The sequence below is a fragment of the Takifugu flavidus genome, chromosome 15 (genome assembly GCF_003711565.1).
Source record: "Takifugu flavidus isolate HTHZ2018 chromosome 15, ASM371156v2, whole genome shotgun sequence".
Lineage (NCBI taxonomy): Eukaryota > Metazoa > Chordata > Actinopteri > Tetraodontiformes > Tetraodontidae > Takifugu > Takifugu flavidus.
This window is the reverse complement of record NC_079534.1, coordinates 8524351-8542495: the sequence shown is the minus strand read 5'-3', so window position 1 is coordinate 8542495 and position 18145 is coordinate 8524351. Positions and strand designations below refer to the sequence as shown.

Below are 18145 nucleotides of genomic sequence, written 5' to 3'. Positions count from 1 at the left end.
TTGACTAAAAAGTTGGCACCGATGTGTGCCTCCCACATACTTTTCATAATCCACATGATGCAGCAATGATTGTGTTTAATAATGCTTTTATTTTAATTATTATTATTTTATTTTTTGTTTTTCTTGTAGAAACAGGACAAATTGACCCCATCCTAATTGAGCGTTATAATACACCTGGCTTTGTGGGCTGTCTGTCCAGAGTTCAGTTTAACAGTGTGGCACCACTGAAAGCTGCTCTGCGCTCAGGCCAAGGAGCTCCTGTAAGCACACATGGCATTCTAGTTCCTTCTAACTGTGGAGCATCACCCTTGACCATCAGTCCAATGTCCTCAGCTGCTGACCCATGGCACTTTGAAGCTGGTAAAGACACTCAAAAACTGTTGACCCTGAATAATGAAACGCAATTATGTCCCAGAGATAACAAGCATTTGCTTACTCTGTTCAGCTGGAGTTCTTTTTCCCTTCAATGAGGACAAGGCTACTGATAATGAAGTAGATCGGAATTCTGCTATTGTTGGAGGTAAATCTCACACACGCACAGGATTTTTTTCTCTTACACATTCCTGTTCAGTTTAATTCTATACATTTTAATGCAACAGCAGAGCATGTGAGAGGTTAAACTCTCTGAAACAAAGATTTTCATTAATATGAAAGATATTTTAATATCACATTTTAGTTGTGATAGGGTAAAACGTGAAGTCATGTTTAATTACCAGTTAAAGGAGAACTTTACTATATAATTGCTGTATTATCTCTATGTGGTGAAATAAAACCAAAAATCAGTCTAACTTTACGCATCATCTCTCTGATGCTCATCTGTCTTCAGGCATCATCTCCATGGTGGTCTTTACTGTCGTCTGCATTATGGTGTTTGTGGTAAGGCACCTGTTCCGCCACAAAGGCTCCTACCACACCAACGAGGCCAAGGGCGCTGACTCGGCAGATTGTGCTGATGCAGCGATTATTGTTAGTGACCCAGCCTTCACTGAAACCATTGAGGAGAGCAAGAAGGAGTGGTTCATCTGATTGGCTCTTAGCCGCAGAGACGCTGGGATGGACACGACTGGGAAAAGCAGAGTGTTTGGAACTCATGAGCAGTTTATTCCAAAACTTTATGGACAGCGGACTTTATGACAATGCAGCATGGGTATGAAAGCACAGAGTGCTATTTCATTTAATTTCAGCTTTATTTACAGTGGACAATGTGACATCGGAACAACCTTCAGACAGATCATTGAAAATAGCAGGCTTTGGATGAATGTGCTTCTAATTTTAGGAGATTTCTGTCAGTAACTCACTTTATTTTATTTATTTATTTAGCTCACATGGTAACTGGAGATAGATTCCAGCACAATCTCAAGTATTAAATTAATTAAATGGTTTAATCATTTATTCAAATAAGCTCATTTTTTGTGCAATATGATAATATATCATATAATGATGGTATTAATGGTTGGTCATCCATTATTGCCACATCACCATATCTGCATCAATGCTGGAAGGATATTTTTTCTGTACATGCCTTTGGTACAATTATTGTCTTATCGTATATTTATTTATTATCAGCTATTTATTTGTTGTTTTATTTTCGTGCCTGTGTATGCGTGTGCACGCAGATGTGTGTGCGTGTAGGAGATACAGCCATGAATTTGTTCACGTTTGCATTTAGAAATGTATTAAGGAATCTTGAACAGAATACAGGAAATACAGTTATACATGTTTTTATTTTTACATCCTTATATCTGTTATTACTGAAGCTCATTAATGGCTCCATCTTTATTAGTGAAGAGTTCAACTCAATGATTTACTTTACAGTCTTGATTTGTTTCACTTTCTTTGGCATGTAACAGTGCTGTTGTTTAAAATGAACTACAGCGTGCTTCATATTCAAAGTCATATTTGGAATAAAACTTTATAAAGTGGGATAACAGAATCATGTGAAGGAAGAGGAAAGATATCTCCAATACTACTACTACTACTACTACTACTACTACTAATAATAATAATAATAATAAAATAATAATAAGTACATTACATTACCAAGACAATCCTTTAATTCCAGCATCAATAAAATGGCCTATACAAACTTATAGGATGAATAATATTGGTTGCAGAAAGAATTTACAAGTGCAATACTGAAACTAAAAGCACAGAAGAACCATAACTATGACTAACCTCAGTGTTATAGTGACATAAATGGTCTCAAACTACTGATGGAACACAATAACTTGGGAGGCACATAATTAATAATAATAGTAATTTGTATGTACATGTACGTACATGAAAAAATTACTAAAGAGTAATTAAATTTAATCTGCAAAAACAAGAATCTCACTGTTGTGATCAACTAAACACAAAAATATTGTTTTGCAATTATTGCACTATTATTATCTTTCCTCATCCTTCAACATCCTATGAATGTGCAATGTTGGAACCAGAATATTCAGATTGGAATTTGATCCTATGTCTTTGTTCTGGCTTTCTCCCATCACGCAGACACGTTCACAGGAGTTTGCATGTGCTAATGAAACTATTTCTCTAATGTAGGGATATTTCATATATACAAAATCTGAGCCAAAATCTTTTCAAAATTCTGTTCAAGTTGTTTTTACAAAAGATCATCTTGGTGCCTTCAGCACAAACACCGCCAGATTAGAGGAAAAAGTCCTTCTTTCCAAATAAAGAGAAATTTATTTCCACTATAGCAATAGCTCAAACAGGAAAATTATGCTGTGGGGCAAGTGTCCTTAATTGAATGAGGTTGTGAATTATATTAGTTTCCCCGTTTTTTAATCTTTCCCCAGTTCTATAATCTGAAAAGTCATCTGCTGCTGTGTGTTCAGGATGACAGACGAACTTATTATTTTATAGTTAGGCTTTAAGAGACACAAATGATTTACCCCACACTAGTATTAAAGCCTCCAATTAGAGTAGTAATTTGAGAAAAAAAAAACCCTCCAGATATTAAATTCTCAAAATGGTCTGGGTTTGTGATCATCTAGTCGAGGAACACTTTTAACTGTTTAGAACCTCAGATTTTTCTTCCTTAAAAGAATGTTTGTTGACTGCATCCAAACTCTGGCTTACATGGTGACATTTGATTGTATTTGTCTTTCTTGGACTGTACTGCAGTATGGTCATCTGCTGTCTGACACTGAATGACACCATGGGTTAAGTCAATGCCTTTTTCTTCCTTAAAATTTTGCCCGACTCTTTTGTTCTTAATGTGTCTGTCTGTCTGTCTGGGTCACAATTTATTGAAGATTGTATGAGCCCATGGAGCCCAGTAGTGCCACCAAAGTAGGCACCAAATGAACTGGACAAAGGCATAAGAGTGACATTGGCATGCACTTGAGGACTTTAAACAATTTAGTGTCAATACACTAACACATTTCAGTATAGAAAGAAGAAACAGAACTCACATGTTCATCTACATGGACATATTCAAAATTCCAGTTTGACACTTCCTCGGATCATGAGAGAACACATCTAATCATTAAATAAAACTGACCTGAGGCACTTGTAACTGAAGAGCTTCATTTGAAACATGCAGAACTGATTGTGTTCAGATGAGAATAGAAAAAAGATGAATGACACAATGCTTTTGGACTGAAGGCTACAGGTCCTCATCATGGTAACAGGACTATTAATCTGTTGTGCTCAGTAATCATAGTGGTCAGAATATGGTTTGCTTTTGCACAAAAAAAGACCACTGTCTCATACTTGGACTCTAAAAATGCCAGTAACAATTCCTAGATTACAGATTTATAAAATAAGTGAATATAAAAACATGATCTAAACAGGCCATCCTTAAGATTCAATCTTGTTCCATAAAGTAGGGAACAGTTTGACCATCTTTATCGGCACCGATATAACTTTGTAAAATTAAAGTGTCAATGAGAATTTGTCTAATTATGAATAGATGAGCAAACTACTTTTAAAACATTTATTTACTAACCCATAAAAAAAACAATAAAACATCAATTAAACAAGCTCTAGAGCCCAGAGGCAAAAGAGCATTTGGTCCAGTATTTATAAAAACTACATTTCCAAGATCATCAGTTATCAGACTTTATCAAGCTGCCAAAATAAGCTGTCACAGTCTTCAGCTTGTTGTTCAGGAAGTTCTGCTCCACCTCCACTTTCCCACCTGGTCCAGCCAAAGAGGCTACCTGTTGAGAGATGGAAGGGGAGTAACATGTTCAGAGGAGACTGAAAACATTTCCCTCCAATAAGGGTAAAGAACCCAAAACTTCTGTAGAAAACTTTGTGGAACCATATAATAACACCTAACGGCCACAATCATGTTATGCAACACACCATCAACACACTCACCTGGTCCATGTCTGCATTGCGAGGGAGAAAGTACATGATGTTGTCTGATATCATCTTGGCCAAATGGAAAATTTGAAATGTGGTAAATGTTAAGGAAAACAAATTTGCTGCAGCAGCTTAAAATTTAATGTCATCAGGTCATTGTAGCAAGGCTTCTTACTTTTTTCCTCTCACAGACCAAAACAGCTCCTGCAACTCTGTGACCCTTGAGTAGGAATAGTTAAGAGGGGGACGGATAAGTCTAACCACAGCAACATAAAGCAACAAAAATGCAGCAAAGGATATCCGTCAGGCTCCATCATGGTCTTGATGTCAAAAACATCAGCACTGAGGTATTCAGGCCCTCCCCATGGTGGCGAAAGGAAGACCACGTCACCACGGAGTCGGGGTGCCAGTTGAAGGAAATCCCCTTGGACAAATTCTATTTTGTCAGCAACATTATAAACTCTGGCATTGTGTTGCGCCAAGTTCAACCGTTCTGCATTTATATCAATTGCCAGCACTGCAAAAAAGGGCAAAAATACTGTGTGTGTTTATACAGTATATAACTCTATATACAAACAGTATATATGTTATGTTATATATGTTATAATATCTACCTATCTCACCCTATGTACATATTTGTTGATCTTTCCCACCAACCCTTTCTATCTCAATGAATGGATACAGACTTTTTTTAATCAACAAATATACAGGTCAAAAATCAGGTCTTCCCATTTCTGAAATTCAAAACCATTGAGGAACATAGAACATAGTAGAATGTTTTCTTTAGGGTCAAGTTAGTTTTCATGGGAAAGGGAAACTTAGGTAATCTGATCACTCTTCCTAGTGTTCAAAATAAACATTTGTGTCATTCTCTCTGGCCATGGCTCTACTTTTACCGACTTTACTGACTGAAGTGTAATTCTGAACTTCTGTTGAATTTATGATTTAAATTTGTCTAGTCCATGGTCGAATTAAATATTTCATACACTGGCAAGATTTTCTTCACAAAGTTCACCTCTTTTGCCAGTTAGGGCAAACTGAATGGCATTTCCTCCGACACCACAGAAGGCATCTATGACCAGCTGAGCGGGACAGAAGCTTTGGTCCACCCTGAGAGCGATGTGCTCAGCAATCCTTTCTGGTGTCACAGAGAACCAGCCCTCTGAAACACACATCAAGGAAGGTCAGTGTAGATTCTTGCTCATCCAGGTCCTGGTTTTCTGGATTACTCAATGTGAAAGTTCCTGGATTTTGAGGAATCAACTTTCAGGTGAATAACTTGTAGGCAAACAGGACATGATCACTTGGGAATCAACAATATTGCTTACAGGGTAGGAGTTACTGGGATGAGTAAAGTGAAATACTGACCTCTGTCCAGTTTAATCCCTTGATCAAAGCGAGAAAACAATCTGTAACGCTGGGCCCAGTACTTAGCCAGCTCTGGTTCAGTTGCCATTTCTGCTGGGACCTGATGTTTCTTCATGTGCTTGCTTTTCTTCCTCTTTTTTGCCTTTTTACCTTCTTTCACTCTCACATCTTCCCACACACACACACACATAGATAAACACACTTCATCACTAGAGCAAACCAAGTCAGACTAACTTTGTTCTATTATTCTTCATCACTTACCACTTCTGCCTTCAACTGCATCTAACCGGAGAAAATCAGGAATGTCAAGACATGTTAACTGTCTTCCGGGATGGTCTGTTTCCTGTTGGGGTTGACTCCACATCCTGCAATCTCTATCTTGCCTGTCCTCTCTTTTGGCTTCTGTATTCCCTTCTTTAGCACTCTGCTTTTCTTCTTGAGTAAAACTTGGAGATCTGTCCTCAGCTTCCTGCCTGCTCCCCTCTTCCATTTCTCCTTGCTCAAACAGAGTCATCTGTGAGACACTCCGATTCTCCTCAAGAAACGTTTGAACCTATGAAACAAACATAACAATTACACCAGAATATTATTGTGCTGAAGTTATTTTTTGCTAGAAAGCATGACTCTCTGATCTACTTGTATTCAGCAAATAATGATCACAAGATAATGTCAAAGTGTCTCTTACAACCTTATTTTGGAGTGCAAGTTCTCCTCTTACTGGTAAATCAAGAAGGCCTAGTCTGTACTCTATCTGAAGGCAAATACCTCACAAAAAGGCTTTGCCACTATATATGATCCATTTGTGTGTAACAATGGTCTAGCCGTGCCAAAATCAACAAATTCCAGGAGCTCCGAGTTTACCTTTGACAGTGTCCTGCTGGTCTGTGTGTTGTCTTCTGCACCTGTTTCATCAAACCTGATGTGTTTTGCGGTCTTGTGTGCTGCTCTTTTTCTCCACCCATGTTTCTGATATTTCTCACCAGCCCTCCTTCTGAAGTGGACCACACTGCTCAAGCTAACAAGAGGACAAGCTTCAGTAATTAGTCACAACTGTTTTAGACATGTTCACCAATTATGGATAGAGCGGATAAGTGCTACTACTTCTAAAGGATCAGCTGTGGCAGTGCTAGTGGTTTAAAATAATCTACTGTATTGGCAAGATTGTAGTTTGCATGTTTAATGCTAAATCAATCAATAAACATTAGAAATAACAACAACTAATATTCAACTCATATGGATGAAGGCATCAGAGCCATCGTCGCGTGATACCTGCCAAGCAACCTCTCTATTGTTTATTGTTTCTATATTTGTTCATTTTTTTATTTTTAAGACAGAGCATGAGGAAATTGTGCCAGTCAGGAATGTATTTAGGCAACTGCCCATGTCAACTAGGCCAAAAGCTTGTTCTGTGTAAACTTGTCAACGGATGGAGCAAGTCCAGCTCCATCTCTAAAATATCATTAGTTCACTTCTGTTTTGTGCCAAAATAACAAACAACATATTTTGATATGTTTGCACATGAAATAGTCAGTTTCCATATCCCATGTCACTTCTTTGAACACATCACTGGAACTGCAAAAGAAATCATGAACACTTACAGAGGTTCTGGGTTACGCTTGAGACCCAGCTTTGCCCAGGCTTCCTCTGATGTCAGATTTGGATTTTCCTCCACATCTAGCTCATGACTGTACTCAAAGAAATAACAATATTAATCAGAATAATAGCTTTCACATTGTAGATTTTTTGATAGATTTTGTTTTGGCAGTAGTTCAAAACCCAAGTAATTGAAGAGACTGAATCAGTCATTGCTTATTCACTAAAAAAATTGTGTTGATCCATTGCATCTCTTACTTAACGAGTTACAGGCAAATAATTAGAAAGTAACAAATACGGTAAACACTGATGTTGGTGCCTTCTAAAAGTACATGGCTTAACATCACATGAACTTCAGTCTAGATCACAACGCCAAGTCATATTAAGGAGGATTTCTATTTTTAGCGGATCCAAGCAGAAGATGTTTTAATGCAGTCACAGTTTGGTTGAATTAAATTACTTTCTTTTCTTGCATCTGCTTAGTGGAAGAGACTTCAGTAGGATCTCTGATCCACCTGGTTGGAAATAAGACCTCTGTTGCGACACTGATCCATGTTTTGTGTACAGTAATGTTGAAAGATTGTTTATACTTTAGATTTGGACTTTTGACAAAGCATAAACGTTTGTTTGAGGCTTCGAAGCGTAACTGTGGTGCAAAGTGAAATTACCGGCTTTTCTGCAGGGAGAAAAAAGAATCATACACTATACATACAATACAAACTAACCTGCTTTTGCTTTTAGATTGTTTTCCTCCCGGCGGATCATAATCCTCATCTTCACCTTCTCTATTTGGCATTTCAGTCTTTGTGTCAGGCCGTTTGACAGGTACGTTAGTAGCCTGAGGGGATTCTGAGCCGAGACAGGCAATATTTCAATGCAAGAACAGAAAACAATATGCATTTAATCTACTGAACTTCATCAATCTCACAAAATCTTTGACATCCACAAAAAACTCATCTTTACCACACTTACTGTGTGAGTTGTTGGATGTGTGAAAGTTCTACAAACTGTAAAACAAAGATACCAGACACACATTACCTGACTGCTGAGGCCCGTTGTGCTGGGATGAGGGAGCTGGTTTCTCGCTATTGTTTCCACCATCATGAGGAGGATCTAAGCCACAAACTTCTTGGTTCTGACTTATTTCTAATGTGCAGTTCTCACCAAACAAGTGATTCAAAGCCTTGACATCATCCTGGGGAGCACTGACTTCTTCTCTCTGTCGCTGCTCGATTCGATCTCTCCATTTTTCTGGGTTGGCTACACTGCAGCTGTTTATCACAACTGATGCTGCTTCTTCATTAGTGTCCACAGCGGAGACAAAATCATCAGTAGTCCAACCCTGTCCCACCCAGTATGTGTACTGCTCCCAGTATGAATAGTAAGTCTCTGCCACATGCTTGTCCCAGTCAAGCTTCAAGTCATTCCATGGAGCACTCACTATTTCTTGATTGTCAGTCAAGAACATCTCAGGATGTTTTTCCAGCCAGCTGCTCCAGAGAAGAGATTCTCTATGTCGAGCTACATGAGAAACAAATGAAAACCTGAACCTTAAAATGGTGACATTAACTAGTTATTCTTGACCTACTGTGTCTGGTGGTAAGATTCTGATGTGTTTATTTGTAGAAAAGTGAATATACGTGTATTTCTGCTTTCTTACCCCAGTAGGTTTCCCAGCCACAATCTTGGATCTTGGATCTTGGTCCTTCTGATTGGGGACCTGTTTTTGTCTCATCTAGTGCATTTAAAAAATTAAACAATAAACATGTCAACCTGTTTACTACATTGATACCTGAAAATCCATGATGTAATAACAAAAGTTGTATCATATTACCTTCAATATCGAATTGTAGATCACCATTTTCCTCTCCATCCTCATCCATTGACATATAATATGTAGAACACCCCCTCTTTTCTTGTCTTGACTGTCAGAAGGCCAAAAAAATTACATACATTTGATTTAAATGGACATAAATGAATGTTCAAGCATAAATGAATGTTCGACCCCCCAAAAAAAACTTCCCACTTACAGTTCTCCTGTAGTCAGAGGTGCTGGCAAAGGCCAGAGGCAGACCCATACTGGTCATTAACAGAGCCTCTTCGTCAAAAACTTCCTCTTCTTCATTGTCTTCATCTGCAAGTATCAAAGAATAGTCAAAATAGAATCACAAATCCAAACTTTTGACCTTCTTTCCATTCCGAGTATTTCTATATCTGCACCTGTCAAAGACGTTTATTAAAAATTGCAATTGTCTCTCCTTGAGAATTGCTCTTTCCATGTGATCCCATCGACACGTCCCAGATACAGTACGAACTATTATTTAACGGTCACTGTATAATCTACTCTTTATACATATAATCTCTCTTTATACATGTACTGTATTGCAAAACTTACCATGTCCATCAGAGTCCGAAAGCTCGATTGTGATTAGTCTATTATCAGAACGATATAAATCTCGATCTCTAAACAAAAGCAGAGAAAATAGGGCCCGGAAATTACAAGTTTATTTTGAATATTCAATATTATATTGAATATAAATTGGCATTTACATCTATTTAGTCATTAATAGAGGCTCACTGATAGAAGGCTCTGGAGCAGCGACAGTGAATGACCTGGTCCTCCGGTTCACCTGAGTTATTCTTACTGAAGAAGATATCCGCAACCACCGTCATACTACTCTCCAGCATAATTACGCTGCCTCCTGACCCTTCGTGTCAAAATCACTGAAGAAGTCAGGTTTAAATCTGAAATCGAGTGATGGAAAATTGTCTGCGAGAATTCCTATTTCTTTTACACGATCACAGTTTTACTTTTGCTTCCTACTTGCTTCTTCTTCTTCTTCTTCTGTTTAAGACTCGCTTGCACGCCACCTATTGTACATAAGCTGAAACATCACGGGTAAAATATCAGGTTTACTTGTTTGCATTTTAAGATTAAGAAAGTGTTTCTGAATCATATCGGAGAAATGGGAGAAAATGAATCACTCTAGTAATATCAAAGGGCTTTCAGGAAAGGCAGATCGGTAATGGACCCAATTACTCACTTGGAATCAGATATCAGAAAAGCACAAACATGGAAATAGTGGCTGCTGTCTTTTTGGAGGTAGTGAAAGCTTGTGATCTTTTATGCAAAGAAGTAGCCATTTGTGTGTGTGTGTGTGTGTGTGTGTGTGTGTGGTGTGTGTGTGTGTGTGTGTGTGTGTGTGTGTGTTTGTGTGTGTGTGTACATAGGGGTCACTCAAATGGGAGGCAGGATCTTTTATATGAAATATTAAAGTTTGTTTGGATAACAGCTTATGTTGGAGTGCATGGAAATATAGTGGCAACTAAATATGCAAAACAGGCTTTAAGGGGAGACATGGTATTAATTGCAACAACTGTGCAGAACAAGAAATGAACTAAAGAAACAATGGCAAAACCAATGGAGTAATGGAAATAGATAGATAGATAGATAGATAGATAGATAGATAGATAGATAGATAGATAGATAGATAGATAGATAGATAGATAGATAGATAGATAGATAGATAGATAGATAGATAGATAAACATTATCACAATTGACCACGAGGTGGCAGCTATGCACTATCATAGTTTGCTGCCACCGCGTAGAAAATCAAAGAGAAAAAGAAGAAGAAGGATCTATTTCTAGTGTGGAACGTATCTGTTAGTGCGGTTGTTTAAGGGATCCTCAATCACCTTAGCACACGAATGTGTCGCATTCAAAACATTCCGAAGCAGAGAAGACGTTCAGCTTTTAGAAGATATATGCATATATAGCGACTGCTTCTGTCGTGACACTGTGTTGCTGTTTTCAGGCTTGAAAGGTAATTTTCAGTTGTAGTTTTTTGATAGCGATGGTAATATTGACATTTGGTAAATGTTATCGTTGTGCTCAGTAAACGTTAGTTACGTATGCCCAATTATTAATATTATTAGTATACTATTCCTTGGTATCTTTCAACATTAAACATGTTAAGTGCGACTTCCTTTCATTATAAAGAAACAAAATTAAGTACAGTAGGTCCAATTTGTTAATTCTGATATGTAATTTTCATCGTCTCGTATCTAGGATCTGTATACAGTGTTACAGAATCGGCTATGCAAATGTTCCGTTTTAAACAAGCCTGCCCACCTGCTTGTCAATAACAGTTTATCTACAACTCAAATAAATTGAATCAGGTTTTACTTCTATCATGTCAGAATCCAAAATATTTTGTTTTGACTTGCAGTAGAATATGAGGTTAAAAAATGTACCATAATAGAGCAAGCAAACATTCTTAATTTCATTATAATTCAGAGATAGTATCTCTCTTCCTAATGAAATACACAATAATAACTGATATTTAAATTTAAATGACGGCAATAATAATCATGTACAAGTACAGTATTCAGTGGTGCTTCATCCCCTTCTATTAATTTGTGTTTAGCAGCAGATGCTGTCGATGCCAAGTGATTCCCTTGCTTTCTTTGTCTAACGGGATTGTGCCATGAAGTGTTTGATTTGTGGCTGACAGTAGGACATGATGCCACACACTGACAACCAGTCCTGCTTTGTTCAAGCAGAGGACACTGTCTCTTTCCTGGTATGACCCCTGTATATTTTTGTCTGATGCACTCAGTCGTAGAGGACATTGGGAACTGTTATTGACAACATTTTTAAACCACACATTTATGAGGCTGATGTGTGGTTTAAAAATGTTCTGTAAGAGTCAAGTAATGACTAAACCTGATCTTTATCCATCATCTGATTGGCCAGTTAGTTAATTAACACAGTCTAGAACTGATTGATGTGCATTAATAGAAATTGAAAATAATCTCTCTTTTTTACTTTTTATGGATGGAATTTTCTGAAATTAATTAATTAGGCTTTTTTCATCCACAGGTTTGTGTGTATCATACCTTGGAGGATTGGGCTGGCCTTAACCAGATAGAGGATTATCTGAATTACCTGGAATACCTCCTGTGGGTCTTCACCCCTTTGGCCATCGTATTCATCTTGCCTTTCCTCATCGTCATTTTACTCTATCTTTCTATACTCTTCCTGTATGTCTATAAGGTACACAAACATTCTGCCATTTCTGATTCTACTTAGCAGTTAACAAATTTACCATTTGTAGAGGACATAGAATTTCTTATACAAACTTCTAGAGATTTTTTCCAGCCTGAATTTGAATATGTACAGATGTTACATAGAATTCAAAATTAACAAATACTTCCAAATGCCTCAGAATTTTAATTTAACCACGTTCATATTTTTAATATCCATTTGTAATATGTTTTCTGTCTAGATGGTTAAACCACCCCAACACACCAAAAAAAAAAAAACCTAACTCATTGAAACATTTGGTATTTTAAAGTAAACATAAATAAAACAATCAATCAATGTTTATTTATATAGCATCTGTTACAATCAAACTTGTTTTTAGGTGCTTTACAGAATCCCAGGGCTTGACCCCCAACAAGCAACAGTAGCAAGGAAAAACTCCCCTTTAACAGAAAGAAACCTTGAGCAGGACCAGGCTTATGTAGAGGGACCCTCCTGCTGATGGCCGGGAATAGCATTACAATATGCTACTGCCATCAAACATTGATAAATTTTAAAAAATGGGGAAATAACATTTTTTCCCCGAATACCTCACTCCAAGTAAACAAATGCCTGTGAATCAGCATGATCCCTGATCAAACTTTGCTTGGCTGAGCTTTGTTCTTTGGCGATAACATTTAGCTATATTATGATTCAAATAGTTTTTCAGTGGGCTGTAACTAAAGCAAGCTTTTCACAAGCTATTGTTTCTGTAAATATGCATTCTTGTCAGCTTTCCAAACTTTAAACTTTCTTGACTGCAATTCTATGGTGTATGTATATGTATCTGTTCCTAAACAAAACTGTTATCTAAATAAGGTAGCTAATAGGACTGCGCAGGCACTGGAAACATTTCAGCCTGCATTATCATAGTAAGAAGCTTCTTGTGACTGAGATGCAATTGGAAAGGTGGAAAATATGTAGATTTGATGGGAGTTATTTCATCTTTCCTTACGTTTTTTTTTATTACAGAGAAAGAACCAGTTGAGGGAAGCCTACAGTAACAATCTATGGGATGGCGCTAGGAAGACCCTTGCTACTTTGTGGGATGGTCATGGAGCCATATGGCATGGTAATGCACCACAGGCGTCAATCATTTAGGATATGTGGACTTATTTCAACAGGCAGTCGAGAGGAAATGATCGTCTCATTTATTAGATTTTTCAGTGTGGCACAACATTGGATAAGACTGGTATATTCCAGTAATTGTCATAAATATTTGGTCACTATTTTTGCTGGTCAGAAATATAGACTATGTATTAACAATGCTGAATATTTCACATGTTGCAACATTTCTGATTTACTGAAGGGTGAGTTTGAAAAATGTATTGCTGTTGACGCTGTCAGATCAAAGGTTTTCAGATTTTTTTCCTGTCAAAGGTACTGCTACAGGATTCTAATGGTATGCTACATTGAACTCTTTTCCAGGCTATGAGATTCACGGAATAGAGAAGATACCAGACACAGGACCAGCACTGATAGTCTATTACCATGGAGCCATTCCCATTGACTACTATTACTTTCTGGCAAATGTTATTATTCAGAAAGGACGAACCTGCCACTCTGTAGGTGACCACTTCCTCTTTAAGATACCAGGTTTGTTTTTCCATACTGCCAAAAAGATTTCCTTTGCCAGGTTTTTTTTTTTTCTTGGTTTAATGTTTAATTTGATTTTTGTCATATCATGCAAGATTATTCAAACTGAAATGGACTGGAGTCAACATTTGCAACACTTGCAAACATTCAAAGCTAACCACACCCAAACTTTGGGTACTTTCTGTTCAGCAACACCAGTAAATAATAAGTTTATTTATATGTGCCATTATGTGTTTGTTTATATTTTATTACATCAGCCTATTTACAGGGGATAAATCTGAGACCTCACTAATGTCCAAGATCCAGGAAAGCAACAGCTTATTGATATATGTATGTTATTTTCCTCTGTTTGATCAGGCTTCAAGTTACTGTTGGAGGTGTTCAGTGTAATTCACGGTCCCCAAGAGGAGTGTGTCCGAGCATTAAGGAATGGACACCTGTTGGGGATTTCTCCAGGAGGGGTACGGGAAGCGCTCTTCAGTGATGAGACTTACCCTCTTCTATGGGGCAAACGCAAAGGTTTTGCCCAGGTTGCCATTGACTCTCAAGTGGTGTGTGTAATATATATATATTTCCATTTGAAATCTGTTACTCATTGGTACAGTCACAGCTCTTATCAAAGTGCCACTGCAGATTAATATGGTAAATTCATGTTAATAATGTTATTCTCCTAAACTACATGTAGAGTTCAACTATTTTGAGTCATGTTAAATAATCCTCCCTTCCTCACCAACATTGTGACTCTTCTGCTTTCAGCCAGTCATTCCAATGTTTACTCAGAATGTGCGGGAAGGCTTCAGATCTCTGGGAACACTCCGTAAGTTACTGTCATTAGGAAACTGCTAACATTTCTGACATTGGTATATATACAGTGTATGTATTTTTTCTTTGGGGGTGGGGATTGTTGGTATATTTGCAGGAACCATTATAATATATGAGCGACATATGCTTTCTTTCAATATTATCTGCAAGTGGCACATAATCTTCCACAGTTTTACGCTAGCTTTGCATAAAACTCCCTCTCACCGGTCTTCACATGTAGGATTTTTTCGTTGGGTGTACGAGAAGTTCCGTCTCCCCATCGCTCCAGTTTATGGTGGCTTTCCTGTGAAGTTTCGAACCTTCCTCGGTGATCCCATCCTCTATGACCCCAACATAAACGCTACAGACTTGGCAGAGAAAGTGAGTGAGCTAAAGCTGCTGTATTGCTAAGAATTTCCTTGCACAGTGGATATTTTGGAGAAGCAATCATGTTTCTTCTAACAAAATGAGCAACAAGATCATGTAAAGAAATAACGAAAAATATAAACTTCTAGTTTTACTTATAGTTCATATCATTATTGGAGATTTGTCTGATAAAACGTATGTCAGTTTACAACAGTGTAACATTCATGTCAGAGTTGTTCTTGTTGGCAAACAGTGAACAGCCTATAAAATGATATGTGATAATTGAATTCTAAATATAATTAAAATATCGTTGCGCAGGTGAAGCAGGCAGTCCAGTCTTTGATAGACCAGCACCAACAGATCCCAGGGACCATCATGAGAGCTCTGTTGGAAAGATTCCACACCAGAATCAAAAATCATTAACATCAGCAGTTCAATGGCACACAGGGAGTGTCCAGCATGGGAATGAGAAGACGTATCGCATGACCCTGGTGGATAGACGTTATGCAGGTTTGATGGCTGAACATTTTTGGAATATTTGCTTAGCTTTTTTTAACACTGGCTAATACTGCTGATGCTTAGTTACAGGCACTATATGTCCTTTTTATGTTGTCTTCATTATCATAGAGTGGTTCTCAGTATGACCTTAAAGTTTTAGTTCCAAAATGCATATATATAGGCTCCCATTATAGGTATCTTGTATTATACTGTGTTTTTGAATTTGAGTCGATACAGTGTACTTCAGCGGCCAATTTAATTTAAAGAATCATTTATTGATGCAATTGTAGGTTGTGCGTGATCTAATTGAAGGATGGACCAAATGTGATCAGAACTTCATCTTTCAGGGGTTTTGTATGAATGTTTTAACTTTATCTGTTGTGACAGCATAAATTAGGAAACTTTTTCCAAGCATGTTAACCCTAACTTGGCTGTCTTTACAATCAATACTTTTATAATATATAATAATATCTTCCCTCAGAGTGAGAGTTTGCTTTGTGATGAGCACCTGTGAATTTCTGTGCTTCATCCTCCTCGCTGCATGTTTTTCAGCTCCCCAGAGACCACAGGCGGTGATACGAGCTAACAACTCTGTCCAAATCCAACTTCCAACATCCGTATTCATGTTTAGTTCTAGCTTTCAAAGTGTAAAAATATTCATCTAATGTAACCTGAGGATCTTTTCATCTCACTCTGAAATCATCTGTGAGTCAGACATTCCATCATGATTAATCCTCTTAAACATACCAGTTACCCCACCTGCTCTGTGCCTTCATTAAAAGTTTGAATGTCTTCTTACATTATGGAAGACGCCGTCTGGTTCTTTGATCCCATCCCTGTCAATATTAATTGTTCCTTTGAAAAGATTTTTGGCTTTTTCTTTAAAATTAAGAGGTCAGCATTTTCCACAGGGAGCCTCCAGATGGCCTTCCACCCATTTGTAACCCACCCATCCATGTTTATACTATAATATTAACATTTACAGTAACTGTCCATTAAACTTGACAATTGCTGGATCAACTGATTAATTAGTGCTGCCTCATATTTGTTTGCATTTTTTTGTTTAAAAAAATGATATATTTTGTCCAAACCCCAGAGATGTTCAATTGGTTGTAAAGATCTCCTCAATATTGAGTTCATTTTACAAGGTGTTTGAAAAGTTTTCAGCAATATTAGATCACCAGGGCTTGTTGCTTTTTTTTTGGTAGTTTCAATGTTCTCATCCACGTCCTTTACATTCTCCATTCTGCTGTCACCTTGGATAGTGACCTGTTTAAGCTTTGATTGCACAACTGCTTCTGCGCTTTTCTTTTATGCCTTTATAAACCTGTACGTATATTTCTATGGAAAAAAATACACCAGTTTTGTTAGGGGCTTAGTTTGATCAGGACCCAAATGCAGACAGGAACCAGTCAACTAGGTCTCACAACAGGCTTTATTGGAACCAAAAGAAGCCTCGAACAAAGTGGGGGGAAGATCCTGCTCGTTCCTTTTCCATAAGAGGGAGGCATGGTGACCTTAAGCAGAGAATAAAAACAATTATAACTCCTGAATCTCAAACAAGAGGGCAAAGAACTGAGTCCACATTTACCACAACATTGATGAGATCAGGTACTGGTGAACCCTGAGCCCAGGCCTAAATAGCCAGTTGATTAGCAATAGGCAGCAGGTGTGACTGTCATCAGGAACAGCTGCAGGAAAGTAGCTCCACCACGCCCCCTGGAGAAAGAACAGAGCAGGAACAGGGAAAACAACAAGAACACCAAACACCACCCAGAATCCTGACAAGTTTAGAGACGAAATATTGAAATGTTGTTGCTTAATGGTGCAATATACAGTTTATTTAGATCACAGTGTGAAGTTACAGCAAAAAAGGTCTATTGGTTGTTCAAATAAATTATGTGAAGCAATATTATCTAAAATTTTTGACACTTATTGTAACTAAGATTTCCGGTTTGGATGTGACCTTTGGCGTGTGTGTGTAGCCTTGTCTGTGTATGTGGAGACTTGGGATTCATTGGTTACTCTAGATACAGTAATTGTCGAAGTTACAGTGTGTATCTGATAGTCTAGCATCCGCTGTTATGGCTACCCCGTCACACTGTGTTTGTAATGTTTATTGATCAATTATTGATTCTTTCTCTGGCTGAGTTATTAACAATTGTAAATTAAGTATATATTATATCAGATGTGATTTAGAATTCAATGAGACTGTAAATGTTTAGGATTAAATGCTTAACTTTATTCTGCCTATCATGTCTTTCTGAGAAACCTCTAAAACAGCATGTTCTGAGTCATGTAAAACTAGAGACTTATTTATTGTGATTGCCTTTAATCATGTTGATGTTGCCCATTTGAAGGCAGATCTATTTGCATTTTTGAATTTTTCAACTGAACATCAGTGTTGCACTTGTATATATATCTGTAAATATACATACATATATACCTACATCAAACTGTTAATAAATCTATTTTATTAAATACATTTCTAGTGAATTTGTCAGCCTCACAATCCACA

At 37.5% G+C, this 18145-nt stretch overlaps 3 protein-coding genes across 7 annotated transcripts in view; 2 read left to right on the top strand and 1 right to left on the bottom strand.

Annotated features, from left to right (window-relative positions):
- The window catches only part of cntnap2b (contactin associated protein 2b), an 18319-nt gene extending 15108 nt beyond the window's left edge, over positions 1-3211 (top strand). The window contains exons 23-25 of the mRNA XM_057056295.1: positions 130-360; positions 446-520; positions 827-3211. Of these exons, the coding sequence (XP_056912275.1) occupies positions 130-360; positions 446-520; positions 827-1026 (506 nt within the window). The 3' untranslated portion in view covers positions 1027-3211. The remainder of the gene's footprint in view (positions 1-129; positions 361-445; positions 521-826) is intronic.
- Positions 3212-3346: 135 nt separating this feature from the next.
- On the bottom strand, positions 3347-10122 carry tgs1 (trimethylguanosine synthase 1). 2 transcript variants are annotated; one of them, XM_057056296.1, is made up of 15 exons: positions 9860-10122; positions 9677-9744; positions 9312-9415; positions 9116-9206; positions 8942-9016; positions 8320-8802; positions 8007-8130; positions 7287-7373; positions 6550-6703; positions 5950-6241; positions 5689-5856; positions 5336-5482; positions 4621-4837; positions 4336-4414; positions 3347-4172 (listed from the first exon to the last, which is right to left on the bottom strand). In XM_057056296.1, the coding sequence occupies exons 1-15, from the start codon at positions 9967-9969 to the stop codon at positions 4059-4061; spliced, it is 2313 nt and encodes a 770-aa protein (XP_056912276.1). In that variant the 5' UTR covers positions 9970-10122; the 3' UTR covers positions 3347-4058. The 2 variants fall into 2 exon arrangements, with proteins under 2 accessions (XP_056912276.1, XP_056912277.1); XM_057056297.1 differs by having other exon boundaries at positions 9832-10119.
- A 777-nt stretch (positions 10123-10899) lies between these two features.
- Positions 10900-18112, top strand: tmem68 (transmembrane protein 68). 4 transcript variants are annotated; one of them, XR_008954081.1, is made up of 10 exons: positions 10900-11107; positions 11711-11866; positions 12166-12339; positions 13339-13438; positions 13795-13962; positions 14320-14513; positions 14719-14779; positions 15005-15144; positions 15448-15639; positions 16180-18112. XR_008954081.1 is itself a non-coding variant. In XM_057057563.1 (9 exons), the coding sequence occupies exons 2-9, from the start codon at positions 11804-11806 to the stop codon at positions 15550-15552; spliced, it is 915 nt and encodes a 304-aa protein (XP_056913543.1). In that variant the 5' UTR covers positions 10900-11107; positions 11711-11803; the 3' UTR covers positions 15553-18112. The 4 variants fall into 4 exon arrangements, 3 of the variants coding, with proteins under 3 accessions (XP_056913543.1, XP_056913541.1, XP_056913542.1); XM_057057563.1 differs by having other exon boundaries at positions 14320-14423; positions 15448-18112; XM_057057561.1 differs by having other exon boundaries at positions 15448-18112.
- The last annotated feature ends 33 nt before the right edge of the window (positions 18113-18145 follow it).

Coding starts and splice junctions, on each gene's coding strand:
- tgs1 (XM_057056296.1), bottom strand. CDS start 9,969: ATGCTGGAGAGTAGTATGACGGTGGTTGCGGATATCTTCTTCAGTAAG. Junction 9,416..9,676: donor TTCGGACTCTGATGGACATG/GTAAGTTTTGCA, acceptor TGATACTTGCAG/ATGAAGACAATGAAGAAGAG. Junction 8,131..8,319: donor CAACGGGCCTCAGCAGTCAG/GTAATGTGTGTC, acceptor GTCTCGGCTCAG/AATCCCCTCAGGCTACTAAC.
- tmem68 (XM_057057561.1), top strand. CDS start 11,804: ATGATGCCACACACTGACAACCAGTCCTGCTTTGTTCAAGCAGAGGAC. Junction 12,340..13,338: donor TCTTCCTGTATGTCTATAAG/GTACACAAACAT, acceptor TTTTTATTACAG/AGAAAGAACCAGTTGAGGGA. Junction 15,145..15,447: donor CTACAGACTTGGCAGAGAAA/GTGAGTGAGCTA, acceptor ATCGTTGCGCAG/GTGAAGCAGGCAGTCCAGTC.